Source organism: Strix uralensis, chromosome 4 (assembly GCF_047716275.1).
Source record: "Strix uralensis isolate ZFMK-TIS-50842 chromosome 4, bStrUra1, whole genome shotgun sequence".
Lineage (NCBI taxonomy): Eukaryota > Metazoa > Chordata > Aves > Strigiformes > Strigidae > Strix > Strix uralensis.
Genome location: NC_133975.1, coordinates 104,251,693 through 104,267,901, shown reverse-complemented (window position 1 = coordinate 104,267,901; position 16,209 = coordinate 104,251,693). Strand labels below are relative to the sequence as shown.

Here is a 16,209-nt window from a genome sequence, read left to right as displayed (position 1 = left end):
AAAAGTTGGCAAGTTTATCATGCAAAGATTAATTTCCTTTTACTAACCTACCACCTAGAATATGTGGGTTTTTTTTAAAAACAGGTTACCAAGAAATTACCTCCACGTCAATCATATTTATAAATGAGATACAGTAGGGGTGTTGCATGTCATCTGTCAATCCGCACTGAACGTTTCCTTATATTTGTCTAAGTTTTTCTATGTAATTTAATAAAATAACAAGAAAAAAATAGGACATTTCTGTCTTTCACTCACTGCAGTCCTAACGAAAAGTCAGTTTGAACACCTAGGACTTAGCCTCTGCAAGGCTGGGAATCTCTCATTTAAGAGTATGATGCATCTCAGGTCGTACTGAAATAAATGGTATGCCTGCCCCATCATCTCGTGGTCACAGGATCTATACCTTCACAACACCCTTCAGGTTGCTCAGCTGTCAAGTGTTTCTGCTCTGGAATGAGAGCTATTCATTTGCCCTTCATGTCACACTCATTTACGATGGCTAAAATGTTTATTCAGAAGGGGAGTAGAGATAACGAGCAAGGTTTCTTTGCTCTTAGTTACCAGGGACTATTCACAAGACTTCAGTCTCACTGTGTTCCTCATTGCAACACAAAACAGCAGAGAGTGAGAGAAAAAACAGTGTTCCCAACTCTCATTATTTTATTATGACTTTCACCATATTTGGTATTTAACTGAAAGCCTCAGTTTCTGTACCTTTTTTCCTCTGTGTGTCACTCAGGTAGTGTAAAGAAGTAATTGACAAAATTACTTCTTTATAAAGACAGGCAAGGAATATGCCTTAGACAATGAGTTTCTTTGTGGCCTATATAAGGCTAGAATAGACCCAAGCATTTTGATCTTAAAATGAGGATTTAATATCTCTCATCGACAATACAGAGGTTCAGATAAATCTGCAAAGTTAGTTGCAGTAAGACACACAGAATTAATTCAGCACTCAATGCAGACTGTAGGATACATGAGTGTGCAAGCTGTGATGCATGGAAGCGCTGCAGGGCTTGTAGGAATCCAACTCAGACATTTATTTATTTTTGCACAGAAAATAAAACATGGCCTTGTTTCTCTCTCCTGTAATGTTGGGAAAACTACATAGAAGAAAACTTTAGTCTTTTCAGCATTTGAGTTAAAATCTGAAGTTAGATCTTCATGTAACAACTAACAGTAGAACCTATATGTACATTCATGTATGCTTTAATTACATGACCAGCCCTCTGATTTAGCTGGACTAGATCCATGGTCTATTTGCAAAATAAGAGTCTAAATGGTCTTGGCACCCACTGAAAAGACTGTGAGAAATGCATACAATAGTTAACAAATCAAGATCAATGGGTTCCTATAGAATGTAATAGAAATCTACAAAACTAATGTGAAATGCCTTAGAACAGTATCTTTTTGATGGGTTTTAAAACCAACGTGTGGAAATCTTTAGCAAGCACATAAATTCTCTGCTAAAATCCATGGGATCATTAAAGATACCTGGAGAAAAGATATCACATCATTCTTGTTAACCTGGCAGAACTTTTCAGTAAAGAAAACAGGGAAACAGGCTAGGAACACATGTAAATTTTGGAGACTTTTATATATTTTGAACTGGTGAGTCATTAGTAGCCCACTGCACATCGATCTATACCCCTGTGAAATCCAGTGATGCCTGGTATTGCTTAGACTATGTAAAACAGCTCAGGATTTGGTTCATTATCCTGTTTAAGTCACTGCTATTATAATTTCTCCTGTTTTGTCACCCACGTATGCTGAGCACCTTCCTTAAATCTCAGGTGAAATCCACAGGACACTTTGTATAAACATGTGCTTTGAATAACCGACTGTCTGGTTTAACTGCTAAATTTAAAGCAAGCCAGGGCTATGGCACTGTATATTTTGCTGGATATATTTTCTGACTTTGTGCGGTATTGGCTGCATGATCTGATAAAAACTGAGGCTAAATGAACTCTACAATTTGTATTCCTACAGCCACAAGTTTATTGGCTTGTTTGTTGTTTTTTTTTTCCTTGGCTCTTTCTGTAAGGTTCATTACTTACAGTTACTGCAGAATCAATTTGAAATGGCCAAAATCAGTGATGAAATTTATAGCACAATAAACGTACTGCCATACAAGTGCTGTTACACATGAAAGAACCTCGGAATATTCTTTTCAGCAATCCTTCTACAGAGCAGAGTGTTCTGTTTTTATCAATTTAACGGAATCATCACAGGCATATTCTGAGAGGTGTAATCCTGACAGCTACACAGCAGATTTTCTCCGAGGCAGATATTTTTACAGGAAAACAATATTATTGATAAAATCTTAGCATATCAGAACACAGAAAAGAAACTGAACACATCTTTTTCATTCTCCACATCAGGCATTTGCAGTTCCATTTCACAAAAAAACCCAAACCCTGAACCTGAAAGAGTTTATGAAGAAAGCATTCTTACACTCCTTGAGATATATATTAATTAGTTATTAGTTTAACAACCCTGAAATCTACAGTAAGAGCACATGGTCAGCACTATGATGTGTGGAAAATGTGGAGGGCATTTGAAGCTAAAACAAAGTATAGCATCAGTAGTTGGTGTTTATAAAGTTTATAAAGATTTACATTTCTACTTAGTCTATTTTTCTTTCCAAGTGTCTCTATTATAGACATCTCATATTTTACACCATTCTGAAGCATAGAAACTTTTAACTTTAGCATGATGCATTGTGAAAAAAATACAGAAAAGACAGATGGCAGGCTGTCCTCCCCAAAACTCAATTTCATAATATGCATGTGATTGCTAATAGGTAGGCACTAAAAAACAATTTTCCTTGACGGAGAAGAGCTGATAAATTGTCAACATAAACTTCGTCTGTAGTTGCTGCAGTGATCTAAAGCTCTTCTGTGAGTTTTGTACCATCAAAGTCTGCATCTTACAACCATATCAAAATTTATGAATGCATATGACTATAAAGTGACTGAAAACAATGCATAATGCATGTTTGTGTATTGTGAATCAGCTCCTTGCTTGCTCAGGAAAAACTGTGTCCAGTGTTCCATTCCTAACCCTGGGCATATGACTGTGGGAGAGCCAGACCGGGTTCAGTGATGCCCTGTGAGCTAATTAAAACAGGGCTCTGCACTTAGATATCTCTTAAACACAGTGCTAGGTCTAGTAGTGGACTGACCTAACCAACACAGACTTTGTGACAATACAACAGTGTGAATGATCACAAGAAGTGAAAGAAGTTGAATAGTTAGGAAAAAAATATACATCTCTGAGTATTTGAGCAAGGAGAAACAAATGGAAAGGCTAATAAGGTAATGATTTTCAAGAAGAGAAATGTTTATCTATTATTTCAGAGAAAAAACATGTCTGGATCTTCCAAAATGTGTCAAAAGTGGAAGGGATCATTTGGTTCACACAAAATAAAATTAAGCATTCAGTTCATGCATGCACAAATTCTTGGGGAAAATACCCAAACTATTTCTACATAGAATGAGACCTGTTTACATTGAAAGTGCAGAGTTCATTTCAGACTTAAACATTTCACTGTAACTGGTAACTACTAATTTTGATTTTTTAAAGGCTTATTACTATTAAATATTTGCATGTCTGTAAGAATTCAGATCTTATTTCTGAGAATAACTGAGAAGCAGAAACTCAACAGCAGATGAGCTGTGACTGCTCTGTTATATTTGCCTGGAACAAAATGATGTGATGATCTCACCACATATTTAATTGCAAAAGTTTCTTAAGTTTCATTGTGAAAAGACTATGAAACATTTTGATCTGGCTCTTCTTGTTATACAGAGGAGACACTACTTGCAAGTATGTGACCAATTCTGTAAAGTGAAGCCATGGGAAGAATCCATATTTCTTGAATTTTCTTTTAATTAGAGCAATACTGTCAATTTTAAAGGCATTGAATTTGCATCCTGTTGCACTAGTTGTCTGCAACCTATATTACTTTTCATATGTCCCCTAAATTTAAAAAAAACCCGAAACAGCCGTAGATCAAAAATAGACCTCAAACTTAGGAAATATTGCCAAATTTACGCAGACACACTCTTTTCCAAGTATATTTGGGTAGAGTCACTGGTGTGCTATAGTGTTTGGTTCAGGATGGAAAAATATACAAAGACTAGAATTATAACTGAATATGTCTGTACAAAGGAAAAGGGAATGGGAGCTTCTAATGCGCCGTCACAAACGAAAGTGGAAAACATATTGTTTACAACTGATGAAACAGACCTTGGCTGTGTCCTTCTAATGGCAAGCAATTCACACAGCAATGTGCACAAGAAGTTCAGAGAGAATAAAATACCTATCCATAAAAAGTGAAATAAAACTTGTAATCCTCTTTAGGGTAACCTCTTCAGAGCTCAGACCTCTTTATGCAATCTGTATGGATTCCCAGTAAAAGTTCCAATATGAAGCTTGAAAGAAAATTACCACTTCTTGTAATACACTTAATGTTTTCACTTGTTTGGGGGTCTTTAGTATGAATTTTAAGTAATGGAGAAAATTAATATAATTGTGTTCTCCCAAGCTTATTCTCAGATACTGATTATTTTCCTTTAAACAGGCACAAAATTCTTCCCTTCCCTTCCCTTCCCAAGGAGGGACAGCCAAAAAATATAGCAGTAACAATTAAAATTTCTTATGTCATACGGGTTATAGATGCATTAAGGTATATAAGCTCCAGGGTCAGTATAAGCCTTGCTCAGCTTTCTTTAAAAGCATTGGGAGTAATAAAGACTTCCATTTTATCTTCAGTGAAATAATACTGCTGAAATATCACCTCATTTTTGATGTCAGCAGTGATTTCTTTTTACCTCCATGATGTCAAATGGGAATTATTATTATTAGAAGGACGGGTTCCTAATGATGCTGTAAAAAGTAGAAACTGAAACTCTTCACACCAAACATCTATATTCTGTCTTCTCCACAGGGTAAAGCAGATGGGCTCAACCAAATGCCATTCTTCAGCTAGTATCAGTGCATTAAACAGACAAATCAAGAGGCACGCTTAAACATTTAGAAACAGAAGCATAATGGCTTATTTGGTTATATAGTGGTGTATATGCACTCTGGACAATAGAGAAAAAGGACATTTATACTATAGGAACTCTTTCCGGAAACATGGCCCAAACCACTCATGATCAATTTTCTATTCCAGAAGGTAAAAACAGCAAATCAATGTCCAGATCACTATCCAGAAGTCATTGTACCAGGCTAAGTCAACAACTACAGGGAATGAAAGCCTCATGTGATGGTCCTTGTTTGACTACTGGCTTCATGTATGGCATACTGGTTACGGATACATCACTGATGCTCTGTGCCTTTGTGTCCTATTCTGCCAGATGAGCAGGTACAGAAGAACCTTGCTTCATATGACAGCAAATTATACTAAAAAATTTGGCTTTTGAGTAAATGATGGGCCTTGAACCTTATGCAACCATCTATTCATGTAGAAAGTCAGTGAAGAGCATCTGCAAAGTGGTATTACCTGTGTGAGTGAATGGGGCATTTTGATTTGCTAATACTTTCACTTTGGTGCAAATATAAAGAGCTACAATGCATAATGATTCCCTACCATTTTCACATGTGCTTATTATTATTGCTCCACACTTGGAGCTTGGATGTCTTTAGGGTGGAGAAATCTATGGTGGATATGAAAAAGTATTAATCAAATTGGAAAAAAAAGTCTCTATATAAAGTTTGGTTTTTGTTTGTTTTGAAATAAGAAAGTTTGCAAGGAGCCAAGCTAGCTGCCAGCCAAGAAGGTGGATGCCACCAGCCCTGTTCCTCTCCCACAACAAGGTGGCAGGAACAGCAGCATCAGGGCTGTGTTTTTGTGTTGGTACATTGCTCCTTTCTCCTTCTGAGGAAAAGGATTTTGGAGTAGCTCTTCTCTAGCCAGTGGCAGCCCTGTTGAGAGCAGGAGTTTACCTTTTTCTGGGTTTTCTGTGAAGGTTCTGCTAAACTTCACACTATCTGATCTGAGTACTTTTTGATTTGGCATCTCATTTTGCCTATTCAGGGCAACCATCAAAACAAAGGAAGTACCAGCCTGAGAAAATGAAGTGTGATGTGCTGGAATACAGAGATGATTTGACAATATTCATGCGCTAGGAAGAAAAGCTGAGGATGAAGTATAGCGTGTAATCACAGTTGGCTCTGACACAAACAACCATTGTTATCTTTGGCAAGTCACTTGATCTCTTGGTATGTCAGCACTTTCCAGACTCAGAGTGGTGTTGCAAAAGTACATTCATTAATAAAATGACATTATAAGCAATAGGAAAAAGCCAATAAAACATAATGCTTTGCACACGTAAAAACCTGCACAAAAGGTAAAAGAAGTTTAAAAACCATGTGGGAATTATGGGTTAAAAAATAAATGAGAAGTAAAGGTACTTTTCGAAGTTCATGATGAGGTGAAATAATAATTCAGTGTTGATCTTGTTGCACAATGAAAATTAATGTCGGTATTATATCACTAAGAAGATGCGAAGAGTAGGGAGCAGGAAAAAAAGGAACTTTTAAAAGGATTCAGCTTTAACAGAACAAAGAAACAGCCTGATCCTTATGAATTGTGGGCAGCTAATGTTTCAGCATGTATTGAATACAATAATTAATGATGAAGGAAAAATTATAGGGAAGTAACTAATAATGAAAATATTTAAATAGCATTTTAAATTTTTCCAGCTGCTTGTAAAAGATTTTCTCTACTGTTTTTTAAATTTCAAAGAACATGTGATTGTAAAAATTTATTAACAAAACCCAACTTGTGTAGCGGGTGTGTAAAATGTGCTGTACAACCTTAGCTATTCAAGGCAACATGCATGATGGCCATTCCTTTGTGGAGTGAATGGAGAGACGGGCAATAACCCACAACTCTACCTCCTTGATTGCAACAACTAAGCTTTTTCCCCGATGTCTGTGTTACTTAGACATGAATGATAAATTCAGAAGGAACTTCTGCTTGACCACTAATACAGTCTGTGACAGATCACAGCATAATGAAAGTGCAGGTTCTACATTTGTGGAACAACTTTATTCCTAGAAGATATTTTTGTTTAGAATTTTCACGCAATTCTTCAAGAAAATATTTACACGCAGAGGCTACAGTGAAAAATACTCTCTCGCAAAAATATGGTCTTCTCCCTCTAGCTAACCCACCACAGTTCTACAAAAGCTAAACACACATATGTGTTCGCATAAGATGTCAGGATTTACCCTTATGACTATCAATTCAAGACTCATATTTTCTATGCAACAGCTATTGATTGTCATGTTACCAGATCAAGACAATGTGCAACAATGAGAAACACAATGAGAAACAGATTTTCTTAAATGCAAAATTCACGGAAATGCAAGTTTAAGAACCTTCCATTCAGTTTCATCTTAGTTCTGAATTTCATTGACTGTTTCACACTCAGTAGTTTTACCAGTGGAAAGATGACACCGCTTCTGCGAGTATCTGCTGAAGAGCAGGAAGATGTACTCATCTACGTTAAGTTAATATTAGCTACATTTTTTCAATGTATGAGCTTATTGTCTTTTCTAAGCATACTTTGGACAAAAACTTTGAATGTTGGAAGCAGTAAAGATAATTAAAAAAGCTATTAGTGTCTGCATTTGCACTCTAATATAATGTTTACATTATGAAAAGGAGGTGGGCCAGAATATCCACTGGCAGCAGTTACAAAACAGCCAAGTGGAGCAGAGATGTTGGGAGCAGTATCTGTCTGTCCTAGAACAAATTCTTGCTAGTGATTCTTCACAGAGCACTGTGTGGTTTTCTTCACTCCTACATAAGGCATATTCCCAATCATTAACAATAAGCAGTGGCAGACAACATTGGTGGATAACTTAGGAAACCTCTATTGACTGAAGACCTCTCTTTTTCAGTAGGCATTCCCACCTGGGAGCATGACACCCTCCTCCCAGCTTGTAACAGAAGGTATTTTCTGGTTCCCACTCTGGTGAGATCTCATTGTTCTCATCCCACTCACTGATCTCTGTTTATTAACACTGCAATGGGTCTCACAGTGCACTATTAGTTCACACATCTAGATAATTAGTGTTACTTATAAAAGTGCAACAAACATTTTGTATCTTTCTGACTCAATAAAATTGGTTCTTGAAAGAATACAGATTTGGCTTGGAGCTGAAATCCATTTTGAATATTTATGATATCCATTTTGAATATTTTATTATGTATCAGCGTAATCCCCGATCTCATAGTTTTCTTTCAGTGTTATATCCACTGACTTTTAAGAAAGGTAGCTTTAGAATTATACTGCCTAAAGATCAGAATCAAAGGCAATTACTTCTAATTCAGTGATAATATTATCTTTTTATATCACTTATTCTTTGATAACAGAGTTTATAAAAATAGAACATCTCAGAAAATAATTTGTGTTTGCTCAATTTTATGTTTTCTTCCCTTTCAGAATTCAGTTTGTGACTTCCCATCTACACAGTTTGGAACACACTGCAACAAAATCACAACTCTGAAGCCATATGAACATTTAAGATAATATTTGAGGAGAAACACATCCTGATACAGGTGTCAGGAATACTACAGCTGCAGTCATCATAAGGAATGATCAAAGCTTGAATCTTTCTTTTAAAGAAGACTGCTATTAAAAAGGCCTTTTATATAATACTAACTGGTTAGTTTCATTAGTGCTACTGCAGTAATGAATGCCTAACATATATTCATGTATCCAGATGGTACAACTGTGCTATGAATCCCATTTAAGAGATGCTCAGCCCTAAAAATGTTTTTTTTTTGAGGTGGAGTTAGTAGCTGCTAACTTTAAAAAAAATGGTTAATGTATTTAGATGCTGTGTGTGAACCAAGCTTTTCCAGACAGATCTCCTAATAGAATCTCACAGCTCTATAGCAAGGCATAAAATGAACTCTAGTCTTCTTAATCCTGTTGCAGACCATCTTTTCTTGAACCGTATCTTTATATCTACAAGTAGATACTTCATAAGAGTCAGATTGGCCCATTAGTATTTTGTTCTTTTATAAGTAATGTTGCATCTTTACTAGCTAAGAGACTTCCTTTTGACTAAAAGGTCATCGATTTACATGGGTGAATTCTCGATCAGTTCCTTCTCTCTGACAAATTACCTTTAAGTCTTTCCAGTGCTGAAAAGTCTGGGGAATGCATGTGCTGACATTTAGAAAACTCTTCACATAATGCTTCCTGATGTTGGTTTCTTATTCCTTCTTCACTCAATTAAGGAGGTGTGGCAGTGGCCATGTGATGAAATACTAAATTCTGCAGTTTTCTTTCTTCGTACAGAGAAAGGTCAAGATACCTTTCCGGGACAGAGTAAAATGCTTGACAGAAAAAATTTCAAGGGGGAAAATACTAGAATAGGAGAAATGAATTTAGGCCAAGCTGGAAAGTGGGATATGTGAATTCCCTCACGCTGAGGAGGGAATTAAATCTGACTCTAACATAGCCCCCATCCGAGAAACGTACTAATCATTAGACTATTATGCAAAAAACCAGCTGCCTTCTCTGACTCCTTCCTGTTCCCCTGAAATGGAAGGTAGTTTTCTGCTGTGTTCTTAACCAGCCCATGATATATTGAGTCCTTCAAGTGATTTTGAAATAGTGACATCTTGTTTCTGAATTCCAGGTGAATCACATAGATGGGAAAGAATAATTTCAATTTTGGACTGAATCAAGAGAATGGTATCACAAAGAAAATGCAATGGTATAACTTTGTCTCTCTAACAGAGTTTTTGTCTCTCTTGCCCTCTTGGATTAACAAATCTAAATTCTGTCAAAAACTGCACTTACTTCAAGTGCACAACTGAGATTTACAAATCTCAGATTTACAACTCTTCAAGTTCATCTAAAAAAAGAAATAATAAAAAATATTAGTTTTAAACTGTGAATAAAGGCAGGAATAGTGTGAGAAAAGCTGATAATAGAACTGTGATGGACAAAATTTCAACAAGAAATTTAGATTTCCATCTTCAAAATCCACATTCAAAGAATTTTAACTTTATGATTTTAAGTGCAAAATCTGAGAGCACAGACTCAGAAAATGTTTCATTTTAAACAAGTTGGTAGAAAGATACTATTGCACAAAACAAAAAGATGAATTCATGTAGACTGCAAAGACTGATTTGTAAAAACACTTTTATGGAATTTTAAATATTATTTAAAATATTTTGATATACAGCAACTAATGTATGAGGCATAGCTAACCAAATCTGAATCCTCCATGAAGACATTAGCTGTACAACAAAGCATCAACATTTCTAAATGAAAATTGCTAAACCAAATTTTTTATACAGCAATTTACTTATTTTTATGCGGTATGTCCACTAGTACTTCAGATCATGCTGTTTGGTTTAACAGTCCCCTGTGATTTAATAAATAATGAAGGCAAATTTGTTTCCTTCATTGCAATTTTGTCAGTTTAAGCTTGCTTACTTTCCACAGTTCTCTTGCACGTGAAGAACACCAGAGAGAAAAACATGTGTAAATACCTGCTCTTGGCATTGATAAGAGCTGGGATAATGTAAAGCAGCAATACAGGGTTTACGCTTGTATCCAGTGCTAACACTTCTGTGCCATATTAAAGGACTTTAGAACTCCTGAAAGTCATATACAAATAGCTGAAACAAAGTCCATTTCATTCATCTCCAAAGAATATGTATGTGCTTTTCCATAATCCCAAGGCACTTTTCAAAGACACCAAGGCCTAGTAAATATTTCTTTTCTCAATAATACAGGCTCAAAAGTCTAAGGTTGTAAGATTTTGCTCAGTGAATGATAGCTCATATATTTACTTCCAGTTACTGAAGAGTCTGCAGTAGCCTTGTGATCTCAATGACTTTGATGTTTTAATGACATGGAGACTGTTTCTTGTTGGCACTGAATGGGCCAAAGCAGGCATCTAGGTAGCACAGCAGACAAGAAGTACCACTCCAAGTAGGAAGGTACAGCATGAAGGATTTTTAACATGCCCTTAACTCTGCTGACGGATCACCAAGAAGGTTGATTGCCAGCTTCTTGCGAGATGGGGCAACACACGTTGGTTATACCAAATTCAGAGATTGCCACACTGATAGTAAAAAGGAATCTCCTCATGTTGGCTTATCCAACTCTGTAATCGCTTATCATGAGAGGGCTACTCCATAAAACAGTAGAGCAATATGTATGGATATATACTAACACATCTGATGAGCTGATGAACTGGAAACTACTGTCAACCACTGTCTCTGATGATGTTTAATGCTTTGACTACTTCATCCCATTAATTATGCTTTGTTCAAGGGACCAGTATCAAGCCCTTAAAGGTTTGAACAAAGAAAATCCTAGCATAATCTGACATGAAAGTAAATGTGACAAACCAATAATAGGATACTACAAGGGAGTAAGAAATGTATCACTGGACTTGAACAAAGTAGTTTTCAATTAAAATTAGCTTTAACACATGCCTGAGTAAGTCAGACAATAGAAACATTGAAGGTGGGATAACTTAAGTGGACAGAATTGTGACCTTCAAATGGAGGAAAACAAATGGAAAAGGAGATAAAATGGAGACAACAAAAATCCAAATTACATACAAAACTATCTTTTACTGATGAAAAAATTGAAAAAAGGAAGATGTGACCATTTTCAGCTGAGAAATACAGTAAGTCTCTGCATCATGTATCTCAGACAACAGCTGTAACGGTAATACATTCTGAGTTTTGCAGTGAATGGAATTATCATTTTTTTTGGTTTTATTTGTTTTCAATGTGTTTTATCAGCTGACTACATTTTATGTGACTTTTTTTTTTTTTAAGATTATAGATTTACTCACTGAAAACTGAATAGCTCTCTAGCACTGTATGCAAACGCTTTTCCTACAAGCTCTAAACCTAAGAATATTAAGAATGGGAAAATCCAATTCAAGAAGGGCGCTGAGGAACAATGAAAGGGAAGGAAAGGGAGGATTAATCGTGTAACCACTTTCCCATTTCAGACTTCTAAGGTAATATAATTAATGGAAAAAAGGCCATTACCTCCATCTTTACATATAATTCAGGACTAATTAAGTCAGTCCAGGAAGGGACTATAAACAAGGTTCATCTCATGTCAGAACAGTCTAGAAGAGGGTCCCTTTGAGGTATACATATGTGTAAGTCTATCAGTGTGACTTTTGTTCCAACATTTCTTTTGACAGAAAATTAGCCCTGACTAAATCAACCTGAATGATTAATCAATCTCATTCTCTGACTGTTTTCAATTTTATGTGATTTTCCTGAGGCAGGGATCACTCATTCTGAAACTGGCTAAGCATCTCATGGACCACCTCCATCATTTGCTATCTAAAGAAAACATTCATCAGCAGTCCTCAAAGCAAGGAAAAAATGGAGATGTGGCTCTGACCTCAGTAAGAGTTTGAAACAAGACACCACCATTTCACAGAGATGAAACATTTTGTCACTGCTGGAGGATTGAATCCACAGGAAGCTAAATACTTTTGACAGAGCTAAAACCTGACTCACATAAGATACAGACTTCCCAGCACACTGCTCCTGATGAATGTTTGTATGGTGACTCCAGAGGGTTACCTACTCACAATGACACAAGAACTCAAGGGAAGCTGTTAGCCAGAAGCTCTTGCTTTTTGCAGAGGGAAAATTCAGTGCTCTGTTGTACTGTGAAGGTGTGAGACAGTGGCTCCTGAATCAGCCTGCTCTGCCTCGATCTCCCACAGGAACTCTACTGCACATGACCCCATCTGGCATAGTGTTTTCTGAGTAAGTGCTGGAAGTCTTCCAGGGATCTCTGATGTAGAACTTAGCCAGCTCTTCCCATGACCTTTGACAATATCATGTAACTATTCTTTCCTTTGATAATTTCGTATAGCTGTACATCCATAAGGCTTACAGATCTTTCTTAATTTTAATAAAATATATACCTGAACAAATTCAAGAAGCCTTAAGTTTGTTCTGGCACTGGACTTTTAGATATCAATGAATAAATTGGTAACACTCCTAAAAGTGCGAGTGACATTCACTATAGCAGTTGGGTTTTATTATGCTTGTCTAATACACAGAGAACGACGTTTAAACAAAGCAGTTCTTAACGCTTGGTTAAAAAGACATTCACGTGATCCAACTCTTCTGAAATAAATACACAATATTTCTGGGGCTAACTGAGGCTGTGGATAATTCTCCTTCCATAGAACACAGAGTGCCAATAACCATGTTTCTGAAAAACTGTCAAAGTACAATTCATATGGCTGGACACAGCTGAATTCAGCCAAACACTGTCAGTTATAAAATCCTCGAAAATGTCAAAAAGCAGAGGAACTACACTTCTATATTTGCACCTGCCTGGGACTTGCACACTGTGTGCAATTCTACTCATGCTGACTTGCTGATGCTTCATGGAAAAATTTGGAAAAAACCCAAATGTTTTATTTACAGACAGTTTTGTTGACTATCATACTCTTTATCCATTCTTTGTGTCTAGGAAAAGCTGGCTAAAAATTATATCTGCTCTTTCAAAATTCATTCTGCTCTACCTGTAACATCTCAGTTATGGTTCTCTGTGTTTCCATAAGGCATTAGCAGGTCTAAGAGAAATGAAAATGTATTTATACAATAGACATTACTGTGTCTTTCTTTTGAGTAAAGGGTCTACTTGACATTCAAAAACTGTATTGTAATGAGTAAAAAAGCCACCTTGTAAAGCCAGGCCATTCTAGATATCTCCTATTCTGGTGCTGAACTAACATAAGATTGTCAGGAGTCCAATAAGAGAGAACAACAAAGTCACTCACATGTCTTCCTTTTGTTCTCACTTATATCTGGCAAAAAATGTCAGACTACAAAATCCACAGATGAATTATCTATTTTTTCCCCATTACTATTGCAGCAAAAATATCCAGCAAAGCAGGTTCTCTACCAATCTAACTTTGACCTAGCCTGGATGCACCATGCCTCATCATGAAAATGAGTATAACTTCAATGACCTGCCCATTCATTCATTCGGCTTCCTCCTCTTGAGACTACCAGTACACTTTCTGGTCTTGATACCTTCTGAGACTTATAAACTGGCCAGCATGAACAAGTACTGAGTGCATTCTTTCAGGTGTTGACGATTAAGCAGTACGCAGATGAGATCTTGTGGTTCATTAAGAAACCACTGATTTGCACCTAAACTTCCATTAGCAATTACTTTAATCATCTTGACCCAGAAACCATCCAACAGAAGGACTCTCAGTCATTTCCTTGCAAAGAAGATGTTTCTACCTGATTTTTACTGCTCAGGTAGACTACCTCAATACTATATTCACAGAGAATTTTTGGGGAAAAGTCAGTCAGGGAATTTTACTTCAAAGCTCCTCTAAATCTTCTTCTGAAAACTGAAAAAAATGCTTATGAAAGTTTTTAAATGAACATTGACAAGCAACTTCTATTAATATAGACGCATTCTCAGACTTACCTTCTTGCACGACTCTTTTATCTTGTATAATACTTAATGGATGACATGTTTCATTCCACAAGTTGACAGTGTTAAAAATGTGCTATTCCTTCTAGTTTTAGTATATTGTAAAGCCACTGATAGCTACAGGCACTATGAGCAATATATGACTGAAGAAAAATGAGATTACTGCTGATAAGGAACAAGAGACTTTCATATCTTAAAAGAGTCTGAAATCCAGCAAATATGAACCCCAGCAGCAGATGCCCCTCAGACAGACAATGAGAGAAAAATGGTGGAAAAGTACTCGTTGTGGCTTGTTGTTTCCTTCAGCCAGAATGGCAGTGAAATTAAATAGCTCTAGCATACTGTCTGCATGAAGAAATCCTACCTCTCTGGGAAAGACATAACCCAAAGACGACTAACAGTCTAACAAAATGAGCAGTAATTTTCCACTATGAAAAAACTGATGTTACTCTGACTCACCTTCTTTGGTAAAATATACCTTTACTCTGGAAGTGTTGCTCTTTTGAAGGCTATCATGCTGTTATCATCAATGTTTATTATAATAATGATCAATTTAATGGAGGTGTAGTACCAAAGCCAAACCTCAGGCTGGAAATATCATAATAATGATTAACAAAAGAAATGAGACATATGCAAATCTGAAATAGCTCCTTTCTCTGTCTATTAATGTGTCCCTGGAACATGAATGAACATAATTTAAAGATATCAATATTTCATGCTACAGTGCAACCCTTACCTTGTATCCTGACGATTTGATGTGCACTCCTCGCTTGGTCAGTGTAGATTTCATTCGGATGAAAAAAGAGCGCTCTAGAGTGTTGTCAGTGGTTAGTAAACTGGGGCTTGTAGATTCAACTAGGGAATAGAAAAAATACATATACACATAATTTAGATTTTATACATCCCCTCTAAGCTATTTTTCAGGTGCAATCCTTGAACTCTCTAAAAATAAATGACTGATGGATGCTAAGAGTGTTGTAATCAATTTACCTCGTTTAGAAAACGTTTACTTAGCAAAAAAAAAATTGTAAAATATATGTATACTCAGTAAATCTTATTTTCAAGTTATTTTTCCCATAGAATTTTTAACAGAGATTTGCCTTATTAACTCTTTCTTGCACAATTTTGTTATGACTGGAGTTACTTTGTTAGGGTATTACATTGTTTTAAAAACTGGGGAGTTCTTCAGCATTTTGTGAAAGGCAAAGTCTCACTGAGATAGCAATTCTGTCTGCTGAAATAAGTTGCAAATTCTGTAGGCTTTTATTCCCTAGTCTTCACTTCTCACTTGCAGTGATACCTAGGGTGAGTCATTGCTGGTTTTGAGTGCCTTAGTTTCCCTATTACTGAGGGTTAATTCTTATCAATAAAGCACTGAACAGCCTGAAGGCAAAAATGCTCAAGTAAATGACACATATTATTGTCATCATCATCATTGTCAATTATTGGTGACTAATTAGTCACTAATGAAATATCTTTGTAGGCCAACTGAAGAGATATTTCCTGCTTGAAACTATAGCTCTCACCTGTGCTTCTCACTCCCTCAACTGCAACCACTTGAAATAGCAAATAAATACTCAGTATAAACCATGATAAAATAGTAGGTACAACCCTAATCAGCACTGAGATAGTCTTCATATGATCTTTATTACTGCTCTCTCCAACCTCTCCCCAAAATGTTTTTCATGAGAAAATTCTGGAGCAGTTTTAAAAA

At 36.3% G+C, this 16,209-nt stretch overlaps 1 protein-coding gene across 2 annotated transcripts in view; it reads right to left on the bottom strand.

The window, feature by feature from the left end:
- The window catches only part of NPAS3 (neuronal PAS domain protein 3), a 623,184-nt gene that overhangs the window by 46,037 nt on the left and 560,938 nt on the right, over nt 1–16,209 (bottom strand). For both annotated transcript variants that reach the window (XM_074868268.1, XM_074868269.1), the window contains exon 6: nt 15,232–15,350. In XM_074868268.1, the coding sequence (XP_074724369.1) occupies nt 15,232–15,350 (119 nt within the window). The remainder of the gene's footprint in view (nt 1–15,231; nt 15,351–16,209) is intronic.